The sequence below is a fragment of the Aplidium turbinatum genome, chromosome 4, assembly GCF_918807975.1.
Source record: "Aplidium turbinatum chromosome 4, kaAplTurb1.1, whole genome shotgun sequence".
In the NCBI taxonomy this organism is placed as follows: Eukaryota; Metazoa; Chordata; class Ascidiacea; order Aplousobranchia; family Polyclinidae; genus Aplidium; species Aplidium turbinatum.
In genome coordinates, this window is record NC_137475.1 from 4,244,241 (window position 1) to 4,259,878 (window position 15,638).

Sequence of the window (15,638 nt, forward strand, 5' to 3'; positions counted from 1 at the left end):
AATCACACTTTTGCAAAGGGGTAGACACTGGTAAAATACTAAAATTACAAACAAATTTGCAGTGCAAGCAAAATATTAGCATTCTGTATGCTGGTTTGGTTGGTTGGTATGACATCACGACAACCAGCGAAAAAAAAACATCTCTCTTGGCCAAGAACAACCACACAATGAGAAATATTGTTTCAGGGTGTTCTTTCCAGTAAGTGCGCAATATATTCACAACATATCCTACAAACAAATAGCCGAAAACTAAGTTTTTAAAAACCTATCGATTATACTAATAGTAATTAAAAAAAATATTAGGATAGAACACCAATTCTTGATAAACTATTTACTGCACAGCACCACATGTGTTCATTCGACACTTTCAACCCTGACTTCAAACAAAGCGATGGCGTCATATTACCGACCTAACAGATACAAAACTACAGGAACAAGCATTGAAGCTGAATCTCACTAATTAAATATACTTGAAAAACTATCCAGACAAAAAATCCGTCTGCAGACGTTAAATCGATGTAAAAATGACGGATTTTGCTGTCTAGGTACCATTAAGAAACGGAGGAATGTACATAAATCTAACATAAACTATAACAATGTTATACAGTGATGTTACAATGGGCTACGTGATTTCGGAATATTTAAGCAGGGTAAACAAGATAGGAGATATTCTGAAGTAATACAGGATAGACAGCTCGTTTATGCCACCAACCTAGTGTTTTTCGCTATGGGATTTTTTACAAAGAGCAAATGGTTTCACAAAAATGAATGTGACTTCAATGGAATGTGCACAGCAAGAAGTTAGCACCAACCTTATACAATGAATACACAATATAATACAAAAAGGATTCAAGACGGAGGGCAGAAAAATATCCTTAAAAGTGGCTGTTACGCATAAAAAATGGCAAGGTCTTAAAATACTTCACTTGCGCATATGGCTGAGTTATAACAATATGGCATTCTTATCGAAAATCTAATTTGGAAATGAAAAGATAAAGAACAAAAGAGTTGCAAAAAACGTTTAACAGTTTTTAATTATTAAGGCTAACAAAGAAAACCTGGTAATTCTTCAGTAAATGTTTGAAAGCTAGTAAAGGTGTTTTCATGGAAAAACCCACATTCAAAACAGACTTCAAGATCTGCCATACGGTTAACATACTAGCTAAGCTGCGTGACTGCAAATCCTATGCTTGACAACAGCGATTCTCAGCAAGTAACTGATGAAAAAGCGGAATTTCTTCGGAAAGATTAACGTCCGGTTCAACTGGAGATTCATGTTCAGCCAACCGATCCTCCATGACGCTCCACAATGCCTTACTCGCACATGGCGGGCTTTATCACTACATCCACTAAACCTATGTGAGCTCTTGGGTTTCTCGGCAGTCGGGTGTAGCAAAAATTGACAGCGATAGACAATTGCCGTCTATTGCTGTCAATTCTTGCTACACTCGAATGCCGAGAAACACGTGTTTTTTGGGAAAAGTCTTGATGGTTAGTGTGGAGGCTACACCCGTACACTGGTAGGGCTAACGAAACACAATGCTCGCTGTTCTATAGTGAGTAGTCAAGTAGTGCTGACGCCAGAAAGATCACTCCTTCTCAACTGAGCTCTTGCGTTGTAGTTATAAATACAGACAAATTGATTACAGCACTGAACAAGTTTTTTAAGTGCTTGTTGATCCTGCTTAAAAGATTTTTAACTTATTGTCAGGAAATTAGTTTCTTCTTAACTGTTTCGTCATACATTACATTGCAAAGAAGAGAAGACAAATCTCAGTCTTTAAATTGCTCAAAAAATCTCACAAGTTGGCCGTATGCTTTTTCCAACAATTTGACAAATACAGCACTCGACAAGCTTAGACAGAAACAATACAATTGTACCTTGTTCTAGAAAAAAAAAAAAAAAACATTGCACGTTAGAACGGCAAAATGCTCATAATCTACAATTCTTTAAAGTTCAATGACATCATAATCAGCCAGTTTTCAAAGGCAGAAAGTCACAAAGTACAATAAGACACAAGTTTGCACAATGGTGAAGAAATACAGGCGTAAAAAGGCAAAAACAATGAAGATAATCTTTATGGATTATTAGTTATCAACACCCTGTATCAATATTTATTGAAAGTAAATAACAGTGCACGCAACATATTAAGATATTATGCACCACCCATGTCTTCCACAGACAGCCCCGCTGTCTTCGGGAGCAGGGTTCATTTCGAGCACAGCGGACGATCTATCTGTGACGATTATACTACCGCTCTTTATCGGGTGTTCAGTCGTAATGACAGGTGCACCAGAGTCGATGCTTTCTATGCTAACAATGGCCGGAGAATCCTCCATAGAGCCAATCTGTGACTGCAGCCTAACAGGACTAAGTGAGATTTCTGTTATGCTCACACCTCTGCTTGCTTTTGATTCCTTAACGTCTTGCATTGGATGAGTGAGGCCATTGTGAGTTGAAGGCTCTGGAACCACCGCAGAATCTTTGGAGCTTTCGTTAGAACATGAAAGCATTTTAGCCGAATAATCCTGAATTGAAAAATTTTATGTTTAGATAAAGATATCCAGACAAAGATTTCAAGCAAGTAAGCTTCGTATAGAAGCAGAGGTGGGCACCCGCTACTTTTAAAGTAGCGCGCTACCCGCTACCGCTACTTGGGCCAAAGTAGCGCGCGCTACCGCTACCCGCTACCAATTTACAAAAGTAGCGCGCCACCCGCTACCGCTACTCGGGCCAAAGTAGCGCGCGCTACCGCTACTTCTTCCGCTACTTTTGTCTAAAATGACACTAGGAAACACTCAAGTCCATAGTGACGCAAAAAAGACCTTGAAAACGAATGTTATCATTCGTTTACACTGTCATTTTAACGTCGTTATAGAAAACACATTCTAAAGGAAATTTATTGTTACGCATCTATCTTTCAAAAACACGAGCATTTTAAAACGAGAGTCATTAAGTCCGGCCCGCTTTCGCTTAAGCACATCTTTTCCAACAGAGAAAAGTCTCTCCACCGCAGCACTGGAAGGAATGGGGGTGTTGTATTTAATGAACAGATGTTTTAACTCGGTATTCGAAAAGCTCAAGGACTTGCTCTTGTCCGAAAAAAAGGCGTCCACAAATGTTGCTTCCTTCTGCACCGACGTTTCACGGGATGGCGCAAACACTCCAAAAAATACATCCTCGGAGTCTTGACTGGTGTTGGTGTCACTCTTCTCGGTATCAACCTGGCTTGATGTCTCCCGCAAGCGCAACAGTCGAATTACATCTGTCTTGACTTTTTCTCGCAGTGCGTGAGTATCATCCGTGGAAACGTAGTGCAGAAATTGTAGCCACGACGTCTTAAAAGAGGGATGAAGACATGATGCCATAACGCATTTCATGTTGTTGAAGCACTTGTTGAATCGTTTCTTCACCCCTTCAAGGACTTTCACTTTCAACTCCTCACAGGTCACAAGATCACTGATCTCGGTCAACTTCTTCGCGCAAATTGTGATGGTTGAAAGCAAGACTCCGTAATATGTCTTGGACTCGCCCTGGAGAATGCCTAAAGCCTGGCAGATAGGCTTCATCACACGGAGATATTCGCAGAAGAAGTTGACGTCAGCTAGAAAAGACCGAAACTTTGCAACCAAGCCGATTAGATAGCTGCTTGACCACGCCAGTATTGCAAAAAAAACAAGCATTTTTTTTCAATTTAAATTAAAAAGTAGCGATAGCGGGAGTGCGACTGAAAAAAAGTAGCGCTTCTCCCGCTACCGCTACTTTGGAATAAAAATAGCGCCGCTACTGCAGCCGCTACTCCAACTAAAAAGTAGCGCCGCTACCGCTACTTTTACCAAGAAAGTAGCGCCGCTACAAAAGTAGCGCGCTACTGCCCACCTCTGTATAGAAGTAAGGTTCATAAAAAGTGGTGCAGCTAGTGGGCTGTTCCAGTATGAAATGAAGCCATGTGAGGGTAATCAGTCCAAGCTGGCCAGTGGCCAGGTTCGCCGTATTGGGTGCTACAGGCTGACCAAAAACGTAACACCACGGGGTGAGGAAAATGGTGTCAAAAATACCTGAATAATCCCTTGGCTTAAACAATGAATACTACTGTATCAACACTAGGAAAAAGTGTTCAATGCGAAGCAAAAAAGTCAAGCAGAGGGGATTATATCAAATATAGTAAAAAATCACGTAAAAACCTTGACGTCTGTTTCATTTTCATTGCGATCTTTAGAAGGTTCTTATTCAAGTAAAATCTATTTTAATAAGAACCAACAAAGATAAAACAGGCTGTAAAGTTTTTTACGGGTGATACTAAACGATCTTTGATATTGCCTCAATAAAGGAAAATCTAAAATCGCAATAAAATCAAACGGGAGAAACTGTTGAAGAAAATTGCGAAACAACTGTACAGAACACTGCATTGAAAATGATAAATTTACCACTAACTTGCATTTGGTAAGAAGATCAATTAGCTTTGAGCTACCTAACCAAGGTTGGACACAAGACAAAAGATTGCAACAAGACTTGAAAAAGTTTTATTAATAAAGAGGGCGCCTGCGAAAATGCGTTTTATACAAAGATAACAGTGAAGGTTCTAATCCTACAATAATCAAGATAAAAAATGACTCTAGAATCCTTAAAACAATCGATATCTTTAATCTAACCGATAGTTATGCACACATGCAAGTGCCATGTGCCACCACATCTGACAATGAAAGGTGATGTTCTTGGCAGAACACTCACCACATGTCGATAATGAACGAAACTCATCATATCCAGACAGTAAATCAGCCTTTTACACTAATTTAACGTCTGCAAACGTGAAATCAATCCACAAATAAAATGTCTTCAAACTGGGTAACTAGCAATTTCCCAGACAACAAATACGTCATTTTTACTTTGATTCAACGCCTGCAGACAATAAATCAATGCAAAAATGAAGGATTTTGCTGTCAGTCCAACATGCACTTGTGCTGTTCTGCAAGCTTCGGAAATCGGAAGAGGATTGAAGAGACTCGTCATATTAGAAACACAATTTTATTTAAAAAACCATAACATAATGCGTCGTTGACAACAACAAAAATAAAATTAATGGCTGTTCGAATACTTTCGCTGCTGAAAATTAGTCTTGCAAGACTTACCATAAGCACATGCAGTCTACCTGTTTTAGCAGCAATAGAGGCGTTTTGGAGACATAAGAACTAAATTCTTAAGACATCTGCCCTGTAATTTGATCAATATTTCTGATTCACTTATTTAAGTAATAAAAACATATGGATATTTCTATGAGGTAGGTGTGATGTATTGTTGTTAGTCCACGTATCGTCTCATTGATAGCCAGGATTCGCAATGGAGGCAAGCACAACAACGACACTCAAAAATTATTATTGAACGACTGAAGCGGAAAGACTTTGTCCTAGCCAGCACATGACGCATATCCTTCATGGTGGCGAATTCAAATTTTTGAACTGACTCAAGAACATACGACTGCTTGTGCTTGTTTGTATGTGTCACACAACGGAATATTTGGCAAATATAATTTTAAAAAGAGAAAAAAGTAAACAACATAATACCCCGAAAAATAAGTGTATTTTAGACAAGAGAAGAGCAGATATAGTGAGACTACTGTTTGAGTGTACGTATGGAGTATGTAAACAAAGGACCTTCTGATGATCCTCCTTTAGGTGAAACAAGCTGTCAAGGGTATTAGTTAGATAGTAATAAAACTATATTTGATTTAAACAAACATGTCTGCAAACATTTTGTAAATAAAGTGCTCATTGCAGCAAGCAGAGGTGAAACAATTACATAAAAATTAACATGGTTAAGTTAATTATAAGTTATGTGCTACCTAAGGTTTCATGTTAGATAATAATCATCTGGTGCAACAGTTATGCAGATAACTTATCCATGTTAATTTTTCCGTAAATATTAGTAATAGTATATGCACAGTGGCGTAGCCAAGGGGGGGGTTTTGGGGGTTACAACCCCCCACCTTTGGCACGCGTGTGACGTCACGATATTGAGAATGATGCTTTCAGTCTAAAAAAAATTGCCTAATTTTAAACAAAATTGCATTAAAAGAGCGTGTTTTGCCAATACCAAACATTCAAACATCTCAGCCAGGAATTAGCAACAAGAAAACACAGATACTCAGCTTTTTTTCCGAAAAATGCCGAAGAAAACATGATCTTATCCTTTTGCTATGCTACCGGACAGCACCATTTTACAGGAATATTCATACCCACATTTTTGTTGAAAATGCTCTCAGAATGCACCAAATTCAAAGTAATTTTTTAAAATTTTCTGGGGGAGGCCCCCCAGACCCCCCGCCATTGGGTGATCAAAACACCCCCCATTCAAAATTCCTGGCTACGCTACTATGCACAGCAGCACATTCTAAACTGACAATACTACTACAAGTAATAATTCCTACGCGAGATTCCCTGATGCAAAGAACACAACAGTATCATTGTCTTTTTGTATTCTATTGATCCTTTTCATGCTACAAATACTGTTGATCAGGAAAAATCACCAAACAAGGAAATGCTCATTGTTCAATCTTGAAGCATTGTATGCAAGAGCCATGCAACGTTATTCAGGCAAGTTAAATTTAGCATCCACAACGTATCATTGTTCATTTCTCAAACAACGCTAAATATTTACAATTGATGCAAGAATACAATACTTTGTTTCTACAATCAGACGATGAAGTACATCCTCACCAACTTCCCCCTCAGCTCTTCCTGTGACTACAACGACCCAAAAAACTTTACACACAATGCTATTAATTATCTGGCTACCACACTGGCCTGACAAGCCATAAATCACTTTCTCAAATAAAGCAACGCTTGCTTTGCTGAATGGTGCAGACTACAAACTGCAGGCAACGACGAAACAAAAACGTTTTGTCATCGCCACCAGGAACATTGTTCCTGCTTTTACTGTATCAAAATTTTATCTGCGAAAATAGTTGTTCCAACAATGCTGAAAAACGAGCAATAATATAAGATAAAATTGAGTCGTCATGTAATGAAACGATTTTGAGTGAATGAAAAGTTGAATGCAAGTCATGTTCACGTGACTTGGTTCTACTTGAATAAACCTGAGTACAACGTACTAAACTAACCAATGGAAACGATTTGTGTGGAACCCGACGTCGATTTCAGCAATTAATTAATTAGCAAATCGCAGCGTGGTTGTCTTCAAACGGACTGCTAGTATGTGGCAACGGATGACTAGCTCTTCTGTAGAAGACCCACTCTGTTGTCGAGGATAACAATCAACTTAAACTTCTGTTATTTTTACTTATGACAAAATATAGTTGATGTTTGAGGTTTAATGCAAAAAGCGTATCGACACTGTTATAGACGTTTTAAATGAAACGCATGCAAGTAAACTGACATGCGAGCGGAATCAACCAGCTCTGCAAGACAGTCACCTTGGTAAACATAATAACACAATATATAACTTTAAGATAAAATAATTTTTTCTACACTGGTGTGCCATTGTTTTTCTGTTGTAGCAGCCTTCGAAGCATTTTCTGAAAGCAAAAGACCACAATGCAAAAGGCGGTCATCAATTACAAAAAATTAAATCAAAATAAAAACCTCAAATTATTGAATGAAGCTCTTCATTGGGGATTTAGTCTGAATACAAGCAGACCTGTACTCTCAGAAAAGTATTTATGACCCAAAAGCTATTAAGCTTTTTGAGGCAACTCCCATAAACAACATAATGAATGCAAACCAGCCATGATGCAAACCAATGCGTTTTTATGACCAGAATAAGCAGCGAGATCAATGGGTGGGCTACCAGCTGGTCAATAGTTCGACATTATGAAGATGTTTTGCCATGCTGACCCTACCAGGCAGAGCAATAAATATTTCGAGTGAAGTTTATTTGATAGTAGGCTAATTTCATAACCCTGCAGCATGAAAGCGTCAATAAATATTGTGTTTCCGTAACTAATCACTAATTCGATCAAATACATTTCACTAGGCATAGCTACGGCTTAACGCTAGAGCGACTATGTATTGTAACAAAGTGAACATGCCAATCTTACATACAACAAGATGGTGTGAACCGCTCGGCATTGCACACCTCTTATGCAGTAGAGCTATCATCGCAAAACCAAGTTCCAAGCCGATAAATATGGTATTGTTTTCACAGAGTCTATCTGTATCATTCTACTGTTATCAAGTATTTAAGAGATGAAACATTAGAACCAACACCCGCAATCTATCAGTAGTTCAAACAACATGCAATAACATTGGTAAAGGATTAATTAGATTCAGTTTTGTGAATCCATAACGCGCAGCTTCAGCATCCACAAATGGGAAAACGTCACACGGAGGTATATATCTCCGTGGCCATACCCAATTACACAGTGTACCTACTGCACTGAGGAAGCTGGAAGGCCGAAACGGTGTGCACTGTCTGCAGTTAATAGCCTATTAGTATTTATGCTAAATATCCATCTTTTGTGATTTTACAAATGAATGGCATACCGTATTACAGTAATCACTGTACAAAATCGAAAGACTAAGTTGCACGAGCTGGTGCATCCACGGTTGCATGCGCAAAGCAATTTAGTGCAAAAAAAAGTTATCACTTATCAGTTTAACATGCAGCAGAACTTACTTTCAGTAAGAAAGTCTCCAGTTCTTTAAAAGCTTTTTCTAATTCATTGTTGGTAATTACAATATCATACGTTCCTGGGACTTTACCTAAAAACAAGGAGCAAATTCTTAATTGGCAATAGCCTACAATATTGCCTCAGTGAATAAGCCTTTTTTTCTATCGATATAAAATTGCATGGACACATAATTACATTTCAACTACTATATATATATTATATATAAAAAAAACAATGAAAACTATTAATACTACAAAAAGTGCTCAATGCCAAGCAAAAATTTTATTTCTATTTGAATAAGACCTTCTGATGATCCGTTAGGTGAAACAATTTGTAAAGGCTTCAGATAGTAATAACTACATTTGATTTATATTATATATATATATCTGTGCAGTCATCAAAGTACTGTAGTGTCAATACACTGCTCTAAATATAATACAAACTGAAAACAAAAACGTATTATCTTACTGTATTTTATTGCTGATGCGGCTGTAGCCATTCGCCGTTCTATCGACTCAGGGGTTTCAGTTCCACGCAACTTCAAACGTTGTAGCAACGTCTATAACAAAAACACGGCATACACTTAGTTGTAAAGCAACAGGTCAACGCCAAGACTGCACAAACTTGACGAAATTTTGTTTGATTTGTAATTATTGCATTGTTCCTTATAATGATGTTTAGTTTAATGGCATAAAAAGACAACATATGTATTGCATTGCACCCAAATTTGTTTCAAGATCATTGATTTACAGTGGCTTACAGCTACAGGTAGGCAGTACAGGGTGGATTTTAGCCACTAACTTCGGATTTTGCATAGGACTCTTTTTTAAACAATAATATGATATGACAATGCAGAATCAGCAAAAAAATTTGAACTTTAGGCGTTTTTGGCGGTTAGCACCACAAAAAACTGAAAATTGCGTTTTCGGATTGTGAATTTAACAAAAAATCACAATTTTCTGGAATAAGTGGTTTTCAAATGTACAATACTGCATAAACTTGTCATTTTTTTATGCAAATGGGCTCTGTGAAGATGGAATAATAACTCAAGACTAATTTGGAATTTTATTAGTAAAAGAAAAGTCCAAAAAACACAAAAAAATGGTGAAAAAGCATCAATTTTTTATGATAAAGTGTTCAGGAAAGGACAGGCCTATTGCAAAGCCTTGGACACTAGAAAAGATACAGTAGAAGAATGGTGAGATATAAAATGGTGAAACTTTTGAGGTTAATGCATTTAATGGACTTCTTAAACCGAGGGGAGGACATTCCTGGGGGGAGGGGATATGAAATAAGGATTTGAGTAACTGATTCCAGAGTCATGCCGCTGAGGGAAAATACCTAAACGAATTTTATTAAATACATTTAGTAGGCTACTATGATTATGTTAATCTTGTTACTAATACTATAATTGTTTTTTTCAGATGACAGAAAATAATACAATATTTGTGCTAGGGGATGTACTTCCCAAAAATTATGATGCAGCAATTGATATATTTAGTGTTGCCTAAAAACTGAAATCAGAGAAGATGACGCTTTGCATCAGGTTATATGTTACTGCTTTGATAAAAACATGGACAAAAGCATTCGGAAAAGATTACATCATTGACCGGAAATGCATCATGGAGAAAGTTCAAAAGGTCATAACCCACTACCACAATCATGTTTATGCCGAACACAACCGCACAAAACCAAAAAAGATAGGAATGGCTTTCGTGAAAAAGAGTATTCGGCATCTCCCACATATCCTGGAGAAAAATGTTATTGATGTTCAATTGTTCATAAAGAATCGCAAGACGTATACAGTACCAACCAATGGTCTTCTTGAAATAGGGAAGAATATGGATGATTTAACAAGCGACTAAAAGGCTTTTTATATCGACCAACTGGGGTATCAAGTCATGCGCATCAGTGAAGAAATTGAGTATGGCATAGAAAAGGAATCAGAAGTAGCTGAACAACCGGCAATCATTGAACAAGATAGGATTGAAGAACAATACATGCAAATTGAAGACGAAACCGACCTATTGAATACATTAAGTGATCAACTGAATATCAGTGCTAATCGGCCGGGGCACATGTGAAATACAATGACAACCAATCAGTTGATCACTTAATGTATTCGATAGGTTGGTTTCGTCTTCAATTTGCATGTATTGTTCTTCAATCCTATCTTGTTCAATGATTGCCTGTTGTTCAGCTAGTTCTGATTCCTTTTCTATGCCATACTCAATTTCTTCACTGATGCGCATGACTTGATACCCCAGTTGGTCGATATAAAAAGCCTTTTCGTCGCTTGTTAAATCGTCCATTTCCCTATTCAAGAAGACCATTGGTTGGTACTGTAGTGTATACGTCTTGCAATTCTTTATGAACAATTAAACATCAATAACATTTTTTCCAGGATTTGTGGAGATGCCGAATACTCTTTTTCACGAAAGCCATTCCTATCTTTTTTGGTTTTGTGCGGTTGTGTTCGGCATAAACATGATTGTGGTAGTGGGTTATGACCTTTTGAACTTTCTCCATGATGCATTTCCGGTCAATGATGTAATCTTTTCCGAATGCTTTTGTCCATGTTTTTATCAAAGCAGTAACATATAACCTGATGCAAAGCGTCATCTTCTCTGATTTCAGTTTTTAGGCAACACTAAATATAGCAATTGCTGCATCATAATTTTTGGGAAGTACATCCCCTAGCACAAATATTGTATTATTTTCTGTCATCTGAAAAAAACAATTATAGTATTAGTAACAAGATTAACATAATCATAGTAGCCTACTAAATGTATTTAATAAAATTCGTTTAGGTATTTTCCCTCAGCGGCATGACTCTGGAATCAGTTACTCAAATCCTTATTTCATACCCCCTCCCCCCAGAAATGTCCTTCCCTCGGTTTAAGAAGTCCATTAAATGCATTAACCTTGAAAGCTTCACCATTTTATACCCCACCATTCTTCTACTGTATCTTTTCTAGTGTCCAAGGCTTTGCAATAGGCCTGTCCTTTCCTGAACACTTTATCATAAAAAATTGATGATTTTTCACCATTTTTTTGTGTTTTTTGGACTTTTCTTTTACTAATAAAATTCCAAATTAGTCTTGAGTTATTATTCCATCTTGACAAAGCTATTTGCATAAAAAAATGACAACTTTATGCAGTATATATTATACATTTGAAAACCACTTATTCCAGAAAATTGTAATATTTTGTTAAATTCACAATCCGAAAATGCAATTTTCAGTTTTTTGTGGTGCTAACCGCCAAAAACGCCTAAAGTTCAAATTTTTTTGCTGATTTTGCATTGTCATATCATATTATTGTTTAAAAAAGAGTCCTATGCAAAATCTGAATACCTTCATTTTTACTGCCTACCCCTACTACAGGTATGAAACTCATTATGACAATTTAGTAAAAAGTTTTAAACATGTTTTCATATTCAGCTGTGTGCTTTTTAAGATAGCAGAAATGAAAATAAAACATTATTTGTATTTTCGGTTTGTACAGTACCGTATTTGATGAATGCTATTTACACAAAACCTTGGCACTATCACAATAATTGTAATTAACGATTAAATAGTGAATAAGGCATCATGTACATCATTCATGCAATAGCCTATAAATTTGATGAATTAGGAAAAAAAAAAATTATTTCTTAACAATGTTAAAAAGTAATCCATCTGTTAATTATACATCTGTTAATTATAAATTTTGTATGAAATTTACAAGATTACTTGTAAGACTTTTAACTTTCTCTATGGTCAATACTAAATTATATTATAAATCATGTATTTCCTAGTAGAATAGGATTAATAGATCATCATTAAAAAAAAAAGAAATTCCCAAACTTTTCCAAACATGCCAAAAAGGGCTCCAGAAGTTCGGCATACGTAAAGTCAAAAGTGATTTTGAAATGCTATTTAGACCCACTTGGGTTGATCTAAATGCATTTTAGACCTCAGAATTGGATTCCTTGACCCCAAAAATAGGGGGATACATATATTTACACTTCAAAATGTCACTAACATATATCATATGTTAACAAAAAGACTTGCTGGACCACCTCGCTTGGGCATAAAATCGCCACCTAGTGGTGAAATTTTCCAACGGCAATATCTCAAGAACCCCTCGACACATTTCAATTTTTTTTATTGTTCATCATTTTTCACACTGATTAACATATATAAAAGAGAAATTTTTGGGTACCCTGTATTTTCTCTCTTAAAATTATAAAGAAATGACCCACAGTATGAATGTTAACGTTAAAAAAAGCACGCAATGCAGTCAATATAATATATCATAATCAAAACATAAAAGTTCTCAAGTGAAAATTTAATGCACCGTCTATGACTTTTAAACAAAGGCAATATAAAATAAAACTTAGGGTATACAAATAGTATGATTGTGGATATTTGTAGAAACTACCCTCTCAAGTTTGCCAGGAACTTTTACAAATATCAGAGAACGAAAGGCAGTTGGAAGCAAAATACAGACAGCAACATATACCTCCAGAGAAGGGGGACCAATAAAAACACACAAGGGATGAATGTCAGTCTTCTTTATGTTTCGTACTCCTTGCTCTTCAATATCAAGCAAACAAATCCGATTGGTATTCAAAACATCATTCAATGCCTTTTTACTGCAAACATTATTGAACATATTCACAGCAAGTAATTGTAAATATGTTTAAAATTTACATTTATATATTTTTATTTTTCCCTGTTTTTGCTTCTAAATGGTTGTGGGGATGAGTCCACCAGAAAGCATAAGAAACAAAAAGTTGTAATTTTATTTCAACATTAATTAAAACTTGACTAAACTTATCATGAAGTTACATGAAATGTAAAAACAAATTAACCCGTTCCTTGTTCTCACGCTCTCTTAAAAAGAAGACAGTATGATATATTATGATTTGTCTACTTCTAACAAATCAGTTGAATGCATAACGCTTATATTATGTGCATAACGCTTATACACTAGAAAGTTGTGAAAAAATAAAACTGATTAGTCTACTTCTAACAAATCAGTTGAATGCATTCATAAAGACATTTACCTAGTTCCATAAAGATTTCCAGAAAATTGTGTATGTTCAACAAATTTTCCTTCTTTGATTTCTGCTTTCATTTGCTCTAAAGTGGTAAAATAATAATGCGTTCCATTTTTCTCTCCAGGCCGTGGTTTCCGAGTGGTATCTAAAAAAGTGCTATCAATGTACACTGACACTATCTACAAAAATATACATGTGAAATTAGGGGAGCAAGTCTTTTAGGTGCAGACAGTTAGGCGCCGGTCAAATAGGCGCGCACACTGTGCCGTCTGGATATTTAGGTGCGGAGCATTGTGGCGCCCATTCATTTAGGTGCTATCCCTAGTAAAGTCTGCAGATTATATCAGCTTGGCAGGTAGGGCAATGCTTTTCACACAAAATGTTATATTGAACAAAAAAATATGTCATGGCTTCCGTGAGTGAAGCTGCTTGAACCGTCAATGCTTTTTACACAAAATGTTATATTGAACAGAAAAATATATGATATTGTATTTTAATGCGCATGTTCGGCATTTATTTGTTGTTAGTCCAGGCTTGCGTCGGCGAAAGCTTTATTAATAAATTGTTAAAGTTTCCGAACATGACTGAGTTCACTTTTAGTGAGTCAAATAATAACTACGCTAAACCTCAGTAAAAAATATACCGCAGCCTATATTCAAGTGGGTGGTAGGCTTGAGTGAAGAGTGACTTAGTTTTCCGTCAAAACCCGACTAGGTTTAATAACGAGCAAAGTCGCACCATTATACTTGCAACTTGTAGCCAGGGTTCATATGCCTTATAGAAATGTATTCATGTAGTAGAGCGTTGTCTCATACGTACTTGCCACACGACCAATCCATCCCGAGTAGAAGTGATTGCGAAAGATAACAGATTAAGTAAAGTTCCATCTGGCTGCAACCTGTGTTCAGGATGCATAACAAATGTCCTATGGAGATGTGCTAATATCAAGAGTAGTAGAGCGTTGTCTCGTACCTCATCTCCACACGCGCATTAACAAAACAACATATTTTTCTGTTCAATTGTAACATTTACATTTAAATGAAAAGCATTGCCCTACCTGCCAAGCTTATATAATCTGCAGACTTTGCTAGGAATAGCACCTAAATGAACGGGCGCCACAGTGCTCCGCACCTAACTATCCAGACGCCTCAGTGTGCGCGCCTATTTGATCGGCGCCTAACTGTCTGCGCCTAAAAGACGTGGACCCAAAATTAGGCCAGTTGCCATTCAATCAAATCGTAGTTGTGTGAATTTATGTTTAGTTATACAATATGGCACTCAATTTAAAAAGTTTAACTATACGGTACAGAAAATTAGAGCTGAAAATCGGACAACATCACAAAACAGACAAAAATCAGCAATAAAAGTGCAGTACGATGAGCTCATAAGCATGATACATTGAATGCAATCCTAACACGAGAAAGGAGCATAATATTGATAGCTGAAAAGATAGCTCAATTACCTTCAGCACATAAAACTTTAAAAGCTGTACTAACCTACTGCACATTACTTACGTGAAACGCTAAATGCAAAGACATTAGGATACTTCTTAAATAACAAATCCACAAGAGCACTCTTTCCTGAACCTGAAGGTCCGCTCAAAACAACAGGTCGAAGCATGATAACTTAAAATGCTTTTCTAGCCTAAGTTTAAGTTAAGCTTAAAGCTTAGGCCAGAACATAACAGAAAAAATTGACAACTTTTTTACTTTTAAATCTAAAACAGTTATATATAAATTATTAGAAAGCAGAGACCAAAAAGAAGATGGTGGGATGGCATTAAAAAAAGATTGGCATCACCTGGGTGAAAACAGCAAAAAAAGTATGGTGTGTAAACATATGTGGAGGCCATCTGCCAGCATTGGCATGACTGGTTTATGATGAATATTATTTTACTAATAAGCTTCCAACAAGCCTACACATCAAGCAGTCATTAGGTTCTTGTTTTTATTCTTTTGAATGTC

The 15,638-nt window shown here is 36.5% G+C and overlaps 1 protein-coding gene across 2 annotated transcripts; it reads right to left on the reverse strand.

The window, feature by feature from the left end:
• Positions 1 to 1,938: 1,938 nt before the first annotated feature.
• On the reverse strand, positions 1,939 to 15,380 carry LOC145768590 (guanylate kinase-like). Of its 2 annotated transcripts, none has more exons than XM_082580119.1 (6): positions 15,189 to 15,380; positions 13,681 to 13,819; positions 13,134 to 13,266; positions 9,096 to 9,186; positions 8,633 to 8,718; positions 1,939 to 2,529 (listed from the first exon to the last, which is right to left on the reverse strand). In XM_082580119.1, the coding sequence occupies exons 1-6, from the start codon at positions 15,292 to 15,294 to the stop codon at positions 2,149 to 2,151; spliced, it is 936 nt and encodes a 311-aa protein (XP_082436245.1). In that variant the 5' UTR covers positions 15,295 to 15,380; the 3' UTR covers positions 1,939 to 2,148. The 2 variants fall into 2 exon arrangements, with proteins under 2 accessions (XP_082436245.1, XP_082436246.1); XM_082580120.1 differs by lacking the exon at positions 1,939 to 2,529 and adding an exon at positions 7,313 to 7,532.
• Between the last annotated feature and the right edge of the window lie 258 nt (positions 15,381 to 15,638).

What these genes read in the sequence shown, in the direction of transcription:
- LOC145768590 (XM_082580119.1), bottom strand. Translation starts at nt 15,294, where the DNA reads ATGCTTCGACCTGTTGTTTTGAGCGGACCTTCAGGTTCAGGAAAGAGT. An exon ending in TTGGTCCCCCTTCTCTGGAG is followed by an intron (nt 9,187 to 13,133) that starts GTATATGTTGCT and finishes TTTTTGTTATAG; the next exon opens with ACGTTGCTACAACGTTTGAA. An exon ending in CGCATCAGCAATAAAATACA is followed by an intron (nt 8,719 to 9,095) that starts GTAAGATAATAC and finishes CCTTGTTTTTAG; the next exon opens with GTAAAGTCCCAGGAACGTAT.